Source organism: Scyliorhinus torazame, chromosome 8, assembly GCF_047496885.1.
Source record: "Scyliorhinus torazame isolate Kashiwa2021f chromosome 8, sScyTor2.1, whole genome shotgun sequence".
NCBI lineage: Eukaryota > Metazoa > Chordata > Chondrichthyes > Carcharhiniformes > Scyliorhinidae > Scyliorhinus > Scyliorhinus torazame.
In genome coordinates, this window is record NC_092714.1 from 25,917,154 (window position 1) to 25,936,233 (window position 19,080).

The 19,080-nt window shown below is 46.6% G+C and overlaps 2 protein-coding genes across 2 annotated transcripts in view; one reads left to right on the forward strand and one right to left on the reverse strand.

Moving 5' to 3' along the window:
• Positions 1-19,080, forward strand: part of LOC140427694 (interferon-induced GTP-binding protein Mx3-like) — a 115,250-nt gene that overhangs the window by 37,737 nt on the left and 58,433 nt on the right. The window lies entirely within an intron of this gene.
• The window catches only part of LOC140427695 (interferon-induced GTP-binding protein Mx3-like), a 51,865-nt gene that overhangs the window by 18,691 nt on the left and 14,094 nt on the right, over positions 1-19,080 (reverse strand). Inside the window, exons 2-8 of the mRNA XM_072513204.1 lie at positions 16,347-16,539; positions 12,402-12,539; positions 10,050-10,204; positions 7,788-7,926; positions 4,617-4,815; positions 897-975; positions 640-762 (exon numbers count right to left, since the gene is read on the reverse strand). Coding sequence (XP_072369305.1) covers positions 640-762; positions 897-975; positions 4,617-4,815; positions 7,788-7,926; positions 10,050-10,204; positions 12,402-12,539; positions 16,347-16,536 — 1,023 coding nt within the window. The 5' untranslated portion in view covers positions 16,537-16,539. The remainder of the gene's footprint in view (positions 1-639; positions 763-896; positions 976-4,616; positions 4,816-7,787; positions 7,927-10,049; positions 10,205-12,401; positions 12,540-16,346; positions 16,540-19,080) is intronic.

A 19,080-nucleotide genomic window follows, 5' to 3' on the forward strand; every position in this document is an offset into this window, starting at 1 on the left:
TTTCGTCACCTGTGGCATTATGTGGCTCCCCATCATTTGAGGTTGGGGATATTTGTGGAGCCTCTTCCACCAGTGAGCTGTTTAATTGTCCACCACCATTCACACGAGGATGTTGCAGGACCCCATCCATTGACTGCGGTATCGCTTAGCTCTGCCTGTCACTTGCGGCTTATGCTGTTCAACACGCAAGTAGTCCTGTGTTGTCGTTTCATCAGGTTGACAACTCACTTTTCAGTGTGCCTGGTGTTGCTCCTGACCTGCCCTCCTGCACTCTTCATTGAACCAGAGTTGATCCCATGACTTGCTGATAATGGAAGAGTAGGGGTTGCCGAGGATATGCCAGATTTCCAACATCCCGCAGCTTGACAAATGACCGAAGCTACTACATCTGTGCCCTGCGATGGACAGGAATGGAGGAACTCCTGCTGTAGGGAGTTTCTACTCTTGGTTTAACCCTTTCTTATGCTATTGGACATATGTGGACTGGATGCAGGTTTTGCCTTATGGACCCCCCTGATGATTTTGCCTGCAGTTTACGGGTCAGGATTCTGTCCTGAATAAGGGTCCAGGCCCCCCGGCAGTGTCTTTGTCGTTAGGTTTCACGATTTTCCGACCGTGTCGGATTTATTACATACAAACCTGGATCAGGAAAGTTACTTTCTCATGATGTGCTTCTGGAACTCCCTCACCATATTTTTCCAAATCTTTGGTCGTTAAACAGATTTTCTCTTCAATTTCCTTTTCTAAATCAGGCAAAGAGTCCTTGAAAACAAAGTGAAAGGACACCGTGACGTCTAAAATTAATAAATGCAAAACCTCATGTTAAGGTAACTGATTCAAACTCGGGAAATGTGAATAATGCTGAACCATAAAGAAGTTAAGCAAACAAAACTTACTTGGATGTGCTCAACAAGTTCACTTGTAAGTCTATCAGCCAAGCATGGGATGGAGGCCTTCTTATCCTCCAATAGAGGCCTAAAGAGCAAAGGAATTGCACAACCATATTAGTCACACGGCAGGTATTCGCTCTAAACATCTTAGACGTAGATACGTGGAAATTGGTTGAAGGACAGGAAAGAGAATCGTAGTGAACCTTTAATGGTCAGGCTAGAAGAAGGTATATAGTAGGGTCCCCAGGGATTGGTAGAACAAAGAACAAAGAAAAGTACAGCACAGGAACAGGCCGTTCGGCCCTCCAAGCCTGTGCTGATCATGAAGCCCTAACCAAAAACAAAAACTTCTGTCCTTACTCGGTCTGTTTCCCTCTATTTCCTCCCTGTTCATGTACCCATCCAGGTGCCTCTTAAATATTGCTAATGTGCCTGTTTCCACCACAGCCTCTGGCAGTGCGCTCCAGGCACCCACCTGTTCATGGGGAGGAGGGCCGACGCCCTTGCCTTTGCCTTCCTGATCGCCCGCCGTAGAATTCTGTTCAGCTGGCGCTCACTCTCTGTGTGAAAAACTTACCCTGCCCATCTCCCTTAAACATTCCCCCTCTCACCTTGAACTTGTGCTCCCTTGTAAATGACACTTCCATCCTTGGAAAAAGTCTCTGACTATCCACCCTGTCTATGCCTCTCATAATTCTGTAGACCTCTAGCAGGTCTCGCCTCAGCCTCCGTCTTTTCAGTGAAAACAATCCTAGTTTATTCAACCTTTCCTCATAGCCAATATCCTCGAGACCAGGCAACATCCTGGTGAACCTTCTCTGCACTCTCTCCAAAGCTACCATGTCCTTCAGATAATGTGGTGACCAGAACTGCACGCAATACTCCAAATGCGGCCTAACCAAAGTTTTATATAGCTGCAATATGATTTCCCAATTCTTGTGCTCAAGGCCCCGGCTGATGAAGACAAGCTTGCCATATGCCTTCTTAATCACCTTGGCCACCTGTGTTGCCACTTTTAGGGAACTGTGGACCTGCACACCCAGATCCCTCTGTATGTTAATAATAATAATGATCGCTTATTGTCACAAGTAAGCTTCAATGAAGTTACTGTGAAAAGCCCCTAGTCACCACATTCTGGCGCCTGTTCGGGGAGGCTGGTACGGGAACTGAACCCACGCTGCTGGCCTTATTCTGCATTACAAGCCAGCTGTTTAGCCCACTGTGCTAATGTTCCTAAGGGTTCTACCATTTACAGTATAATTCATACCTAGATTGGATCCTCCAAAATGCATCACCTCGCATTTGTCCGGATTAAACTCTATCTGCCATTTCTGTGCCCAAGCCTCCAACCTATCTATATCCTGTTGTATCCTCTGTCAATCCTCGGCACTATCAGCAACTCCGCCAATCTTCATGTCATCTGCAAATTTACTAATCAGACCACCCACATTTTCCTCCAGATCATTTATATATACTACAAACAACAGAGGTCCCAGCACTGATCCCTGCAGAACACCACTAGCTATAGATCTCCATTCTGAAAAACACCCTTCTGCTCCTATGTCTTATGGTCTTATTTGATTTCAATTGACTCGTATTCCAGGTGGCTTGAACTGGACTATCTGCCAAGCATGGTGAGTAACACAATCATCATCAAGCCACAATTTGCCACAAACGCCATCCCTCAGACTCATGACAGACAACATTCTCCAATTCGTCCTCACTGAATTTAGAATCTGTGCACCCAGATGGAACCTAGAACATAATCACGAACAGCCCCCTACACCCACAGTCCAACAGTTTGGCAGAACGGACAGTATGCTCAGGCAAGCAACTTCCAGAGAATTGTCTCTGGGATTAGATTACAATGCTGCACTCGTCAGTCTGTGAAACTTGCTACAATAGGGTCTGCCCTCATCAGCACAACAACTATTTTCCAGATGTACCAGGACCACAATTCCTATTGCCAAGGCTCTGCTGCAACCCAAACTCAAAACCATTGTGAGTGTTGCACTCATGGAATGCCGATTAACATTCGGCCCTCTTGACGCCTGGTCTGAATGCTCACAGACTCGGCCTTTTGACACATGGTCTGAATGCCCACAGACACCCTGACACCTGGTCAAACAGCCAGGGTCCAGACCACACGTGGCCATGACAGGCTGGCGGTGCTACACAGCCATGTTCCACAGCCACATGGTAGCCTCAGGTGGTACCCAGTATGTAAAGGTAAGATAAAGTTGCCAAAGTCCCAGATGACCATAGGCTGCTTTCCCGTTTGAGGGGGATAACTGACTGGCGATGGTTTAACCTGAGGATCACCACACCTCAGGTGAGGGGCAAGGTTGAGAAGGCGGGTGGGGGGGCCTTCATGAAAAACCTCAGCCGGTACGGGAATTGAACCCACGATGCTGGCCTTGCGCTGCATCACAAACGAGCTGTCTAGCCATATGAGCCAAACCGGCCCCCACAATGTAGGAAACCAACGTCACCTACTTATAGGTATCGGAACCAGCACCAGCAGAAGCCACAGTACCCCAGCCATTCAGTTTCCAACTCAGGCCCCCTACATCAGTGGAAATGGAGGCTCCTGCCGAGGGCTACACAAGTCCTGCACCCATTGGGCACACCAAGGTCATCCACACTGAGGGCACTAACTCATAGTGAAGGTAGGGAGGCAATAAGAACAATAGAGGAATAGATGGAGATTATCCTGTTGATTATGATGCTCCAACAAATTGGAAGGAAGCTAGAATGCGATGAAGAGAAGAATGCCGTTAAGTCAAGGAAGGACAAAGGAAGAGAGTAAGTCCTGGGGAGAGTGAGAGAGAGAGAGAAAAAAAGAAAGGGGGCAGGATGGGGTGGAAGAATAATTAACTTAATATAGCAGAATATGCAAAACAGCATCACAGAAGTGATATTAAGGGATCAGTGGTGTAGAGATAGTGTCGCTGGACTGGATAGTGTCATCCTGGGGACATGGGTTCAAATCCCATCACAGCTAGCAGTGGAGGTTAAACTCCATTAACAAAATCTAGAATTGAAAGCCAATCTCAAGAATGATGACCATTACAACTATCTTTGATGATTGTAAAAACCTATCTGGTTCATGAATGTGCTTTAGAGAAGGAAATCTGCCATCCTTTCCTGATCTCCAGACCCACAGCAATGTGGTCGACTCCTAACTGCTCTCTGAAATGGTCCAGCAATCCCCTTAGTTAAAGGACAATTAGTGATGGGGCAACAGATTCTGGCACAGCCAGTGACACCTCACCCAATGAAAGAATAAATTTAAACCAATATCAATTTTGACATTGACCATTTCAGGAAATATTAGAGCTCGTAACCAAATGTAGGCCTCAGGGAGCGTCAAAAAAAGAATAAAAGAGGGGTTTAGAGAGAGACAATGCCAGAGCTTAGGAAGTCAGAAGTTGAATACACGGCTGCCAATGATGGAGGAAATAAATATCAGGAATGTTCATGAGGCTGAGATTGGAGGAGCACAAAGATCTTGGGTGGGCCGTGAGGCTGGAGGAGGGGACAGAGATAGGGAGAGGCGAGAAGGGATTTGAAAACAAGGATGAGAATTTTTTAAATCAAGGTGTTGCCAGGTTGGGAATACATGTAAACCAGTGAACCTCGCATTGTGTGAATGCAATTTGGTGGCAGATTAGGATACAGGCAGCTTTAACTGAAGATCTTTTTAAAAATTGTTTTTGGTTGTACCTATATTCTTCATGGTCTTCAAAAAATGTTCTCTCATTCGCGATTGCTTCACTCAACGTCACTTTGTTATTAATCTCCCTTTGGCCGCGGCACTTGACGATCATGTAACCTTTCTTCAGCTCCACTACTAGGTTTTGTATAATGTCTACCACGTTGCTTTCTGTTCCTTTGTCAACCAGGTCTGGTTTGGTTAAAATACCTGCAATTTCAACACAACGTTTTGGTGAGATAACAGTGTCCCTGTGCTGCATGACAAATCTCTTCTTATTTGCTTTGAAATCTGAAGTCACTTCTCCATCATCAACGCCCCCCCCCCCAACTGTCTGTGTGGAGTCCCCCGTTCTCCCCATGTCTGCGAGGGTTTCCTCCGGGTGCTCCGGTTTCCTCCCACAAGTCCCGAAAGACGTGCTTGTTTGGTAATTTGGACATTCTGAATTCTCCCTCCGTGTACCCGAACAGGTGCCGGAATGTGGCGACTAGAGGATTTTCACAGTGACCTCATTGCAGTGTTAATGTAAGCCTACTTGTGACAACAAAGATTATTATTATATGACCATTGACTGCACTCATTGTGCACTTCCCATGAAAATTCCCAGGTGGAAGACCAGGGAGAGGAAACACCAAGTACCAATGGGATCGGGGGGATTTCCCATCCATTGAAACTGAACAAATGTAAAGTCTTACAGATCTTGGGAGGCTTTTTCCCTGAATTCCCAGTAAATACTCCCAGGTATACATGCAACCTCGACTCTTTTTAAGTTGTAGATACAAATTATTTCATGTTTAGAACATAAGAACTAGGAACAGGAGTAGGCCATCTGGCCCCTCGAGCCTGCTCCGCCATTTAATGAGATCATGGCTGATCTTTGTGGACTCAGCTCCACTCTCCGGCCCGTACACCATATCCCCGAATCCTTTTATTCGTTTGAAAGGTATCTATCTTTTTCTTAAAAACGTTTAAAGAAGGAGCCTCAACTGCTTCACTGGGCAAGGAATTCCAGAGATTCACAACCCTTTGGGTGAAGAAGTTCCTCCTAAACTTGGTCTTAAATCCACTTCCCCTTATTTTGAGGCTATGCCCCCTATTTCTGCTTTCCCCGACCAGTGGAAACAACCTGCCCGCATCTATCCTATCTATTCCCTTCATAATTTTATATGTTTCAATAAGATCCCCCCCGCATCCTTCTAAACTCCAATGAGTACAGTCCCAGTCTACTCAACCTCTCGTCATAATCTAATCCCCTCAACTCTGGGATCAACCTAGTGAATCTCCTCTGCACTCCCTCCAGTGCCAATATGTCCTTTCTCAGGTAAGGAGACCAAAACTGAACAGAATACTCCAGATGTGGTCTCACCAACACCCCATACAATTGCAACATAACTTCCCTAGTCTTGAACTCCATCCCTCTAGCAATGAAAGACAAAACTCGATTTGCCTTCTTAATCACCTGTTGCACCTGCACACCAACTTTTTGCGACTCGAGCACCAGCACACCCAGGGCCCTCTGCACAGCAGCATGTTTTAACATCTTACCGTTTAAATAATAATCCATTCTGCTGTTATTCCTCCCAAAATGGATAGCCTCACACTTGGCAACATTGAATTCCATCTGCCAGACCCTAGCCCATTCACCCAACCTATCCAAATCCTTCTGCAGACTTCCGGTATCCTCTGCCCTTTTTGCTTTACCACTCATCTTAGTGTCGTCTGCAAACTTTGACACATTGCACTTGGTCCCCAACTCCAAATCATCCATGTAAATTGTGAACAACTGCGGGCCCAACACTGATCCTTGAGGGACCCCACTAGTTACAGGTTGCCAACCAGAGAAACACCCATTTATCCCCACTCTCTGCTTTCTGTTAGTTAACCAATCCTCTACCCATGCTACCACTTTACCCTCAATGCCATGCATCTTTAGTTTATGCAGCAACCTTTTGTGTGGCACCTTGTCAAAAGCTTTCTGGAAATCCAGATATACCACATCCATTGGCTCCCTGTTATCTACTGCACTGGTAACGTCCTCAAAAAATTCTACCAAATTAGTCAGACACGACCTACCCTTTGTGAACCCATGCTGCGTCTGCCCAATGGGACAATTTCCCTCCAGGTGCCCCGCTATTTCCTCCTTAATGATAGATTCCAGCATTTTCCCTACAACCGAAGTTAAGCTTACCGGCCTATAATTACCCGCTCTCTGCCGACCTCCTTTTTTTAAACAGTGGTGTCACGTTTGCTACTTTCCAATCCTCTGGGACCACCCCAGAGTCTAGTGAATTTTGTTAAATTATCACTAGTGCGTTTACAATTTCCCTAGCCATCTCTTTGAACGTTTAATGTGTTGGCCACAATGGAAAACATTGGCGGGTGCCAGAATGGAGGATCACGCTGCCGGCAGAGGTGTGCCGTGCCGGAAAACAAGGTTGGCAGGAAGGAGAATCCCACTCTTGGCTCATCTATCTGGGTAATTTTCATGCCATACTTTGAATAACCCAAGTTTTATTTGTTGGCAACAACCAGCCTGTCTAGTTCATCCTTGATGTTACCCAGAAACATATGAACACAAGAAATAGATTTTGGAGTAGGATGTTTTTCCCTTCGAATCTGCTCTGCCATTTCAACTGGATAGAACAGCACGTGTGCAGCATGGTAGCACAGTGGTTAGCATTGTGGCTTCTCAGCGCCAGAGTCACAGGTTCAATTCCCTGTTGGGTCACTGTCTGTGCGGAGTCTGCACGTTCTCCCCGTGTCTGCGTGGGTTCCCTCCGGGTGCTCCGGTTTCCTCCCACAGTCCAAAGGCGTGCAGGTTAGGTGGATTGGCCATGTTAAATTGCCCTTAGTATCCAAAAAGGTTAGGAGGGGTTATTGGGGTAAGGGGATAGGCTTGAGGTGAGTGCTTAAGTGGGTCGGTGCAGACTCGATGGGCCGAATGGCTTCCTTCTGCACTGTATGTTCTAAGAAACATAGAATATAGAACATACAGCATGACTGATCTTCCACCTCAACTCACCTTCCCTCAATATCCCCACATCCTTTAATTCTCTTGGTGCCCAACACTCCATTGGCTTCTATCTCTATTATACTCAACGGTAGAACAAATACGGTGGTAATATTTTATTTCTGTGAAATGGTCAGATTTAGCATAGTCAGAAATGTTTCCGTTTAATTACCCAGAGTTCTCTCTCCGTAGGGGTCCACTTCCTGGGCCATCTTCAGAGCTTCCGTGGTCGCGATGTCAACATTGCACGGCACCACCACAAGGTTAATTGTTTCTTGTCGCGTAATAAATGATTTAATGAGTCTTTTAATCTGAAATAAAACATCCAACTATTAGCCGGAAAGTCAGTTTATGAATAACCAAAACAAAGTTTGGCGGCAGGGGTAGAGAGAAAGAGGGGGAGTGGAAGGCGCCAAAGAATTCACAAAGAGTAATCATTAGAAGAAGACGAATTGGACAACTATTTATACAAGATGTATTTGACTGCCACTAATATTATGCACTTCACTACGAGATGAAATAGTTTGTCCCTCAAAGTGAACGATGCATGTCACGGGGAGAAAAGGGAAGGTGTAAAATAGGTGTTCCATAAAACTTGCGATCAGCAGCAAATTATATAGCAATCAAAAAAAAAACCTCGAAAGGATACATCACAGATAAACCAGTTTACAATTCTACCACAACAAGATACCTTTCCCTACTGCTGCAATAAATTCTAATACCTGACAATGGCTGAGGGACTGGGTACCAGGGTAGGTGGAAAGGATAGCTCACTGGATGTTTAGAGCTCTGCTATAGGGATCTCGAACAGGAGACTGCTGATGAGGCGGCGCACAGATGCTGGATACGTCGACTGGCCTGCTGGACAGCTGTCTGTGTCTGTGGATAAGCATGCAGAAGTCCGGCCCCAATGCCATGGAGCCAACAGATGTGCTATGGAGCCCAATTTCACAGTTTGTAGGTCCAATCATTGCCTGCCCCTCCCAAGCATGCTAAACTTAACACATAGACTAGCTTAAAATTCCTTCCTTACACGCCGTATCCCAAAATATTATTTTCTATAAGAAATCATTGCAATTTGCCAATTCAAGGTGTTGGCCCTTTTATTTTGAAGTTAGTTAAACCATTTGAACACTGGGATGAATAGAGAGCTATTATTGAGAGTGAAATCTCACTGTGAGGCCAGGAAGATAGAGAAATGTTAAAATTTCTTCAGTTGCTGAAGGAACTGGTCTTTTGAAGTTAGGGTAAATGTGTATCATTTAGGACATTGTTGAGGGAACTTTACTCAATGAAAACTTACATTGATATCATTCCTTTAATCTAGTAAAATATCCCAAATCTCAATTTGAAGTGCATAATTAAATAAATACTTTTTAAAAAAATCATGGGATGCGGGCATTGATGGCAAGACCAGCATTCTTATTGCCCATCACTAATTGCCCTTTAGAAGGTGGTGGTGAGCTGAACTGCTAGTTTATGTGGTCTAGGTACGCACATGGTGCTGTTAGGGAGGGAGTTTGGCCAAGTGACAGTGAATGAATGTTGATATACTTCCAAGTCAGGATAGTGTCACAAGTGTGGTGTTCCCATACATCCGCTGCCCTTGTTCTAAGGTGGTAGGGGTTGCAGGTTTGGAAGGGTCTGTCGAAGGAGCCTTGATGAGCTGTTGCAGTGCACACTGCTGTTTCTGTGCGTCGGTGGTGAAGGGAGTGAGTGTTTGCGGATGGGGCACCAATCAAGCGGGCTGCTTTGTCCTGGATGGTGTTAAGCTTCTTTGAGTGTTGTTGGAGCCTCGCTCCTCCAGGCAAGTGGAGAGTATCCCATCACACTCCTGACATGCGGACACCAAAAAAATATACATTGGGCAAACGTAGAAGCATTGCCACATGAGATGGGTTTCAAAGTGCAACCTAAAAGGGGAGAGAGGTGGGGGAAGACAGAGAGGTTTAGGGTTGGGTATTCCAGAACTTGGAGTTTAGGACTTGAATACACAGTCGTCAATGGTGGGACAAAGGGATTTTGAGGATGCACAGGAGGCCAGAGTTGGAAAACTGCAGAGATCTTGGACAGGGTAAGGGCTGTAGAATGTTATGTATCTTGGGAAGGTTGGGGCTGTGGATGGAATTTGGTGAACCTGTGGACTGGTAGACAATGTGGCTCACTGACAGAAGGGTGAAAGGTGAATGTGACTTAGTGAGATTTAAGGATACTGGCAGCAGAATGTTGGATGAGATCTCGAGGTTCGAAGATGGGACACCAGTTGGGACAGCATTAAGGACAGGTGACCTTCCCTGTAGCTGACATACAAACAGCGCAACCAACGAGTGTCTGATTGGTTAAAAAAAAAAGTGACATTGTTCAATGCAGAGAACTAGATTGTGTCAAATATAAAAAGAGTTTGATCACATTTTCACAGAGCCTGGCTACATACCTGATCGCCAATATCTGCTGGCTGGTTACCAATGGCTACTCTGGCAATCCCTGGTAGATCTATCAATGTCAGGTCAGGAACGTTGCTGGATTCAATTTGTAGACTTATCAATTCATTACTGATTCCCAGTCCTTCACCTGCTATGATGTCCTGGCCTGGAGAAATGTGATCACAGAATCATAGACATTTGTCACACACAAGGTAGCCAGTCTGCCAAGGTGATGTTTGGTCAGTTAAATTATAACATGCATCACGAAAAACATCGTTTGCAAGCCTTATTTTCCTTTGGGGAGGGGAAAGAATGAGAGAATGATGGGCTACTTTCATTTCAAATAAAGTCTAATTAGTCCAGATGATGTAATTTGTTTAGATGAGAGGTAAATAATTGCGCATGTATGTAGGAGATCATCCCTCCATCACTCAACAGTGTTTATCGCCAAAAGGACTACAAGAGGTATCAATTCCAACCGTGGGCCAATTTGGGAAGAAATTGTTTTGTTTTGTTTTTTAAAAATATTTTTATTCTCCTCCTTTTTCACATTTTCTCCCAACTTTACACCCACCAACAATAAACAATAACCAGCAATGAATGCAATGTTAATGCCCATATCAATAACAACGATCCCATCCTCCCACCAAACCCCCAAACAGCAGCCCGCATGTTAACATAAAAAATAACAAAATGGAATCACCCATTGTCATCATTAACACATACAATCCCCCTCCCCCCAACCTGCCCCCCCCTAAGGTCCGATGTTATCCAATTCTCTAAAAGTGCAGAATGAATAACGCCCATGAATTGTAGAACCCCTCCATCCTTCCCCTTAATTCAAATTGGACCTTCTCAAGAGTCGCGAATGAGAAGAAATTGTTGTTGGCCTCACCCGCTGCCACAGGCCCAGTTGGGCAGATATGTCCTTCAGGACTCTGCCAACCCAATCAGTATTTCTGCTACCGAGGAACTCTTGAAGATGGACATTGAAATCCCTACATTCTGTGCCCTCCCTGCCAAGTGATGTTCAACATCAGCTGACGGAGCAGTAGGTGATAATCGGCAGAAGGCTCCCTTGCCCAATTCTGAGTCAATCTTTGAAGTCACTGTTATAGATTCCCGACTATACACAACTGTCATTTTTTTATTCTTTCAACTGATATGGGCTTTGCTGGCTAGGCGAGTTTTTTAATGTCCATCCACCCGAGAAGGTGGCGTATAATGCTGTTTCTTTTTATTCAATCATGGAGTCATTGGCATGCTCATAATTGCTCTCAACTAGGCCATTTCATAGTCAACCGCATTTAGATCGGGAGTCACATGTAGGCCAAACCAGGTAAGGCAGATTTTGTTCTCCATAGGATATTAGTGAACCAGATGGGTTTTACAACAATCGACAATGGTTTCCCTGGTCATTATTAGACTTTTAATTACAGATCCTTGGATGGGATATGAACCTGCGTTGCCAGAACATTACCCTGGGTCTCTGAATTACGAGTCCGGTGACAGTACCACTATACCACCACATTCCCTCAGGAAAGGGAGTGCCAGGATTTTGCATCAGCGACAGTAAAGGAACGACAATATTGTTCCAAGTTAGGATGATGTGTGACTTGGAGAGGAACATTTATCTTCTACCCTTTGTCTTTTAGGTGGTAGGGGTCTCAGGTTTAGAAAGTGATGGAGGACATCTTTGGAGCCTCAGTAGTCCCATTGGGAATGATGGCACTGGTGACGGCAGGTTGGAGACTATGCGGACACCTCAATGTGGAGACATTCTCTGAGATGTGGATTTAAATTAGAAACAATGAGGTCTTAAGCCTGTAGATCCCTCAGAACAGATGGGAAACCTCCTCTGGAGTAATTGTCTGGGCCCTGGTTGCAGTTTTTCTTGCTCACGGGCCCATAATTAGAGCATGGAGCCTCTGGTTTGCTGCAGGAAGACTGCCTCCATTCAGCTGGCAGTCTCCACACATCGTGGGGGTCACACCTCTGGTGGCAAATTGCCACCAAGGCCACCTAACTGGGGCATTACCGAGCAGTGTTCAGCAATCAGAATTAGAAGCCCCGGATGATTTCAAATCTCCTCAACCAGGAGCCCTGAAGTCAGTTTTGATATCCAAACACCACTTAGATGGGATTAATTAACTGGGCCTAACCAGAAGATAAAGTTGGAGACTTTCCGAGTGTGTATGTTCGCACCGCATTCACTCACTTCATTGAAAAGCTTGTTGAATGTTTATTTCATGATGTTAGCAAAGATTCTACCTCAATACCATTCATTTTTATACAACATGAAGTGCAAAATAAAGCAAAAAGTCAGACAAACATGGGAGCGGTGTAGTTCAGTTGTACAGTACCTGTCCGAATCTCTTGCTCCACTTCTGATGGATCGGTCAGGTCCAGTTCATGACATCCATATGAGAGTTTGCCCTTCCAAACATTGGCTTCTTTGGCTTTCTTCAGCTTCAATTCAAGGGGACATCTGGTAACAATACCTGCCGTGGAATATTAAAAGGGTTGACATTGCTTCAAGCGATTCGCAGCCACATATTACTGCCAAGTAAGTGGATCATAGGACAGATCACACTTTAAACGAGCGAAAGAAAATTGATTGAGTCTCAGTACGACTGTAATAACTGGAAATTAATTGGAAGCCTGGAGACTGGTGCTGTATTAGAATGGTGTGGCATCCACATCAGAGCAGGGCACGGAGGTGGGGCAACATGCTGGTGCTCCGATGTCCCTCAGCGAGCTTCCCATCTAAGCCATGCTATTATGTCGAATGGATGAGGGAAGGCGAGCTCGTCGTTTAGAGAGATAATGGAAGGATTGTCCTGGTAGAGAAGATTGAGGGTGATCTAATTGGCGTGCTCAATATGATTGAAGGAGTTGGTGAGGTAGGTAAAGAAAAATAATTTCCTCAGAATGGAGAGTCCAGAACAAAGGGGACATAACCTTAAAATTAGAGTTCAGTTGGTCAGGGGTGATGTCTGCAAGCATGTGACCCAACAAAGAGTAGTGAAGATTTGAACATCTCTCCCCAAAATGACTGCTGAGTTGTGACGTTCAAAATTGAGAGTGATAGATCTTCGTTAAGCACTTTTAAGGAAGGATGTTGCAGATCAACTAGAATCTAACTGCATGGTGGTACAGGCTCAAGGGTCGAAGTGACCAACTACTGTCCCTGTCCCAGGAATCACGGTACCGCAGTTCATGGATGGAAATAAAGTCTAAAGTGAGAAATGTATTGATGTATCTCGTCTCTCAGGAACATCTCACAATGGTTCACATACAATGAAATTACTTGGAAGCCTGTGGCTGGTGGTGTATTAGAATTCGTTCATGCACAGAAGGAGTGAGATGAAGGAGGAAAGTCTTTTAATTGTACCTGAAGAGGGAATGATGTTTAAGGCACCAAATGAATTCCCTCCTCGTCAGACTGATTATCCAACATCCAGAATTTGATGAGCAGAAATGTATTCCCACAATGGGGCTGTGTTGTGCACAAAAGGCAGCGCGGCGCGGCTGGTAGATGCCGGGTGATCCCTCTTCCGGAATCTACCTGGCTTGCCATGCCTCGGGAGATCTAACGAGATGTCGCGAGATGTCGCAATATGAATCCTACCCATTGTGGGCAGGGCCACTATTTTGCATATCTGCGCATTAGTCAGCGAGACCAGCTGTTTCACTCTAATTATGCTCGCCCATGATCTACCCAAGGTCTTCGCCTCGGACACTGCGGGTGAGCGGCGTTCAGCGTTGGTCTCCAGAAATGGGCACCAGATGGAACGCACTGGTGGGGGTCTCCCAGGGGATCTTAGGCCCCCAGGTGATTGCCCTCAGGGCAGGGTGGCACCCGGGAACTGCTGGTGCCATACGGGCACTGTGACACTGCCAGCCTGGCAGTACCAAGGTGCCCAGGTGACACTGCCAGCTGACAGGGGCACTGTCAGGGTGCGAGGCTGGCAATTTTCCCATGACAGGGATTGGTGTCCTGCATGTGGAGGGGGGGGGGGACGCAGAGGACCCCCTTATGTATTTAATTTAAAAAAACATTTAGAGTACCCAATTAATTTTTTCCAATTAAGGGACAATTTAGCGTGGCCAATCCACCTACCCTGCACATCTTTGGGTTGTGGGGGCGAAACCCACGCAAACATGGGGAGAATGTGCAAACTCCACATGGACAGTGACCCAGAGCCGGGATCGAACCTGGGACCTTGGCGCCGTGAGGCAGCAATGCTAACCACTGCGCCACCGTGCTGCCCTAGAGGATCCCCTTATAAGTGAGTTGGGGGCTCGGAGGTTCAAGAGATTGGGACCCCATTTAAAAATGGCGTCTAGATCTCCCCCTGTGCTGAGGAGTTCTGGCAAGCGAAGATCCTCAGTGCAGGAAACGTGACTATGTGCAGCGTTCTCGGGTGTTCCCTGGTGAGGCCCCGAATAGAACCAGAGTCCCAGTAGATAGCATGGTGTCTCACGGCGCTGCGAACACCGGGAAACACCCGACTAAACACGTTCATTGTAGGACTCTGTTCCCATTTGGCTCGGCCGCGCTCAATGTGTTTGGAAGACCAAAGATGATGTATTTGGTCCCCATGTCCTCTAACCATCAGCACCATCCCTCTCCCTGGCAACTATCTGAAGCTAATCCAAACTGTTCACAGCCTTGACACCTTTGACTCCAAGATGAGTGTCCAACAAAATATCCATGTCATCAGTGGTTAAGAAGGCATATGATATACTTGCCTTTATTAGCAGAGGCATAGAGCTTAAGAGAAGGGAGGTTATGCTGGAACTTTATAAAATGTTGCTTAGGCCATAGCCAGAGTATTGTGTGCAGTGCTGGAATCCACATTATAGGAGGGATGTGATGGCACTGGAAAGGGTGCAGAGGAGATTTACCAGGACATTGCCTGGGCTGGAGAGTTTTAGTTACACAGAGAGATTGGATAGACTTGGATTGTTTTCCTTGGAGCAGACTGAGTGGGGGGGGGGGGGGGGGGACATGATTGGGATGTATAAAAGTATGAGTGGCATCGATAGAGTAGACAGGAAGAAACCGTTCCCCTTGGTGGAGGGTCAATGGCCAGGGGGCATAGATTTTTAAGGTCATGGGGCAGGAGGTTTAGAGAGGGGTGTGAGGAAAAACCTTTTTACCCAGAGGGTGGTGAGAGTTTGGAATTCGCTGCTTGAAAGGGTGGTGGAGGCAGAGACCCTCATAACATATAAGAAATATTTAAATGTGCACTTGCAATCCCAGGGCATACAAATCTATGGGCCAAGTGCTGGGAAATGGGATTAGAATGGTGAGGTGGTTGTGTTTGACTGGCGCAGACGTGATGGGCTGAAGGGCCATTTCTGTGCTGTATAATTCAATGACTCTATGACTAAGAGCCTCTGTTTCCACCTCTATGATATATTGTTTAACTCTACTCATTTGCTTCTGAAATCCTCCTGAATGAATTTATTTTTATCTCTAGACTTGATTAGTCCAAAGTATTTCGGGTCAGTCCCCTGTCTTCCACCAATCCAAACTCGCCCAACTCAAACAGAATCCTGTTCACCCTGAATCCTGTTCACCCACCACCCTTGTGCTCACTGACCCTACGATAGTGACGTTTCAGGGGCATCTTGCCAAATACATGAATAGGATGGGAATAGAGGGATACGGACACCGGAACTGTAGAAGATTTTAGTTTAGACGGGTAGCATGGTCAGCGCAGGCTTGGAGGGCCGTTGGGCCTGTTCCTGTGCTGTACTTTTCTTTGTTCTTTTCATTGGCTTCCCCTTAAGAAATGCCTCGATTTTAAAATTCTCGACCTTACTTTCAAATCCGTTCATGGCCTCTCCCCTTCATTTCTCAGCAACCTCCTTCAGCCCTGTCACCCTCTTGAGATATCGCCACTCCCCCAAGTTGGCCACTTGAACAACTCTGGTTCCATTTGTTTCACCACTAGTCCTCTCTTCAGCTATTGAGGTCCTGAATCTGGAATTCCTTCTCTTAGTGTCTCTGCCTCTCTTTTCTCCTTTACGATGGGTGGGATTTTCTGCTCCCACATGCCACGACAATTGATGCAGAAAATGTGACAGCCCAGCAAACGTTGTGTTGACTTTGGGCGGGAATTCGGAACTGGAAATTCCGAAAGATCGACCGATGCTCCGTAGAAACGCCAATTTTGCCTATCCTTAAAATTCTGTAATGTTGCTCAGTGTCCAATTATGTTTGATAATGTTCCTGAACATACTTACTACAATACCGACGCTCTACAAGTCAATGTTATTGTTAGCTGCTATCTTACCACTCCCTCTGGGAAGTGAGACCCCAGACAGTGCTTCCAGTACAGAGCTCTTCCCGGAGCTCTGATCTCCAATCACCGCGATGGCGGGAAGAGCCAGGTCCTTGTCCACGCCCAACCTCCTCAGCGAATCGATGAGATCAATGCAAGGACGTATCTTCTCCTCATAGCAATCATAAAACCTGGTATCCATTGTCTGAAAATAAACCCAAGAGTAATCCTTCAACAAAGAGCACCTGATCATTGAAATATTTCTGAGTTAGAACTAAATATTTCAAGCATCGCCATTTCCTATCTGACTACTTTTTTTAATGCTAAACTCTGGAATTCTCTCCGTAAGCGTTTCGAGCGCTCTATCTCCTTTTGTCTGTCACCCATTTTGGCCTGGACAAACCTTGGTCCATGTGTATGCATATTCTACCTCGTTGGTCTTGGGTGACTGATATAGTACCTGAGTACACAATCTCGCAGACACTCATGGATGACCATGGGTCGTCATTTGTCCGCGTCCTGCCTCTGTACCGGGCCCCTTGTGTCCCGTAATCTGAATTTGGAAATGCCCAGACTAAGGCAGGTCTAAGAGGATCTTTATTTGTGGGCACTCACTGACTAATACAAATTATAAAACAGACCCAACAATTTGCTCAGTTCCACTTCCCCGATGATTGTAATTTTTCTGAATTATTCCTTCCCTGATAGTGCCACTCAGGCACCCTGGCAATGCCACCCTGTCAATTCCAGCCTGGCAGTGCAAAGGTGCCTGGGTGCCAAGGTGCCCATGACAGAGATCGGGCCTGGGGATGCCTTGCCCATAAGAGGTGTGTTGAGGTTGAGGGCATAGGTTGGGGCATTGGGGGGAGGGGAGGGGGGGGGGAGGGATGAAGGTTAAGGTGGGGAATCCGAGGGGGGTTGAGAGGTAAAGGCGGCATTTAAAAATGGCGCCCCAATCTCTTTCTGCACCAATGAGACGAGTTCGTCAGTGCAAGAAATAAAGGTACCAGAACAGTGAACTGTCAGAGGGATGAGAAGAAGGCTGAGAAGCCAGAAAGATATCTGAAGTGATTTTTGGGTTTGTGGTCATTTACTACAGACTGTGGAACATGGGTTAAAATATCTGTGGAAACCGGTGGGTGCATCTCAAGAGTTTGTGTAAAAGCATTTAAAACAAAGGAAACCTGAAAGGCTAGATGGAAAACGTGGATTGGATTTCTTATTAAAAGTGGAGCAGAAGGTTTGTTTGAAAGGATAGTTTGGAAAACCTGGCATGGATTCTTAATGCAAACAACTGATGGAAAGCATTGTTTGAAAGAAGATTTTCAAGTCTGTTTTTTTGGGAGTGGATTTTGGAAACACTTATGTGACAGTCATCTAGGGGAATCTTGAGGGCAGCACGGTAGCACAGTGGTTAGCACAATTGCTTTACAGCTCTAGGATCCCAAGTTTGATTCCCGGCTTGGGTCACTGTCTGTGCGGAGTCTGCATGTTCTACCCGTGTCTGCGTGGGTTTCCCCCGGCTGCTCCGGTTTCCTCCCACAAGTCCCGAAGATGTGCTTGTTAGGTGAATTGGACATGCTGAATTCTCCCTCTGTGGACCCGAACAGGCGCCGGAGTGTGGCGACCAGGGGGTTTTCACAGTAACTTCATTGCAGTGTTAATGTAAGCCTACTTGTGACAATAATAAAAAGGTTATGAAAAGTATGGATCAGCGAGCTGTGGCTTGACCAAACTTGCCGGTCACCTTCCTCAGCACTGATTGCTGGATGGGTGCCACACTGCTACCTGACCTGTGAGGATGTCATAGCATCAGTGAGGGGTGCCCAGGGTGGGTGCCGTCCATCCACCCCATTCCCACCAATAACCATTCACATCAGCGAAATAATCAGGTCAAAACAGCCCACTAGCTCACACTCATGGTGTGCTGTGAGGCAGCAGTTCTGTGAGTGTGCTTTTTGTTGTGAGAAGGGGCTGGGCATGAGATCAAATGTGATACGTGAAACTACACACTCAGGATAAGGCTCTACATGAGGCTTGAGTGAATCCTGGCGGGGCGCAAAGCGTCTGAATGCTGCCGGCGGAGCCAGTGTTAATGTGGGTGAGGGAAGTGGAGGAACCAGTGTTAATGTGGGTGAGGGAGGTGGAGGAGCCGGTGTTAATGTGGGTGAGAGAGGTGGAGGAGCCAGTGTTAATGGGGGTGAGGGAAGTGGAGGAACCAGTGTTAATGGGGGCGAGGGAGGTGGAGGAGCCGGTGTTAATGTGGGTGAGGGAGGTGGAGGAGTCGGTGTTAATGGGGGTGAGGGGGGTGGTGGAGTCGGTGTTAATGGGGGTGAGGGAGGTGGAGGAGTCGGTGTTAATGGGGGTGAGGGAAGTGGAGGAGCCGGTGTTAATGGGGGTGAGGGAGGTGGAGGAGCCAGTGTTAATGGGGGTGAGGGAGGTGGAGGAGCCGGTGTTAATGGGGGTGAGGGAAGTGGAGGAGCCGGTGTTAATGGGGGTGAGGGAAGTGGAGGAGCCGGTGTTAATGGGGGTGAGGGAAGTGGAGGAGCCGGTGTTAATGGGGGTGAGGGAGGTGGAGGAGCCGGTGTTAATGGGGGTGAGGGAGGTGGAGGAGCCGGTGTTAATGGGGGTGAGGGAAGTGGAGGAGCCGGTGTTAATGTGGATAAGGGAAGTGGAGGAGCCGGTGTTAATGGGGGTGAGGGAAGTGGAGGAGTCGGTGTTAATGGGGGTGAGGGAGGTGCAGGCG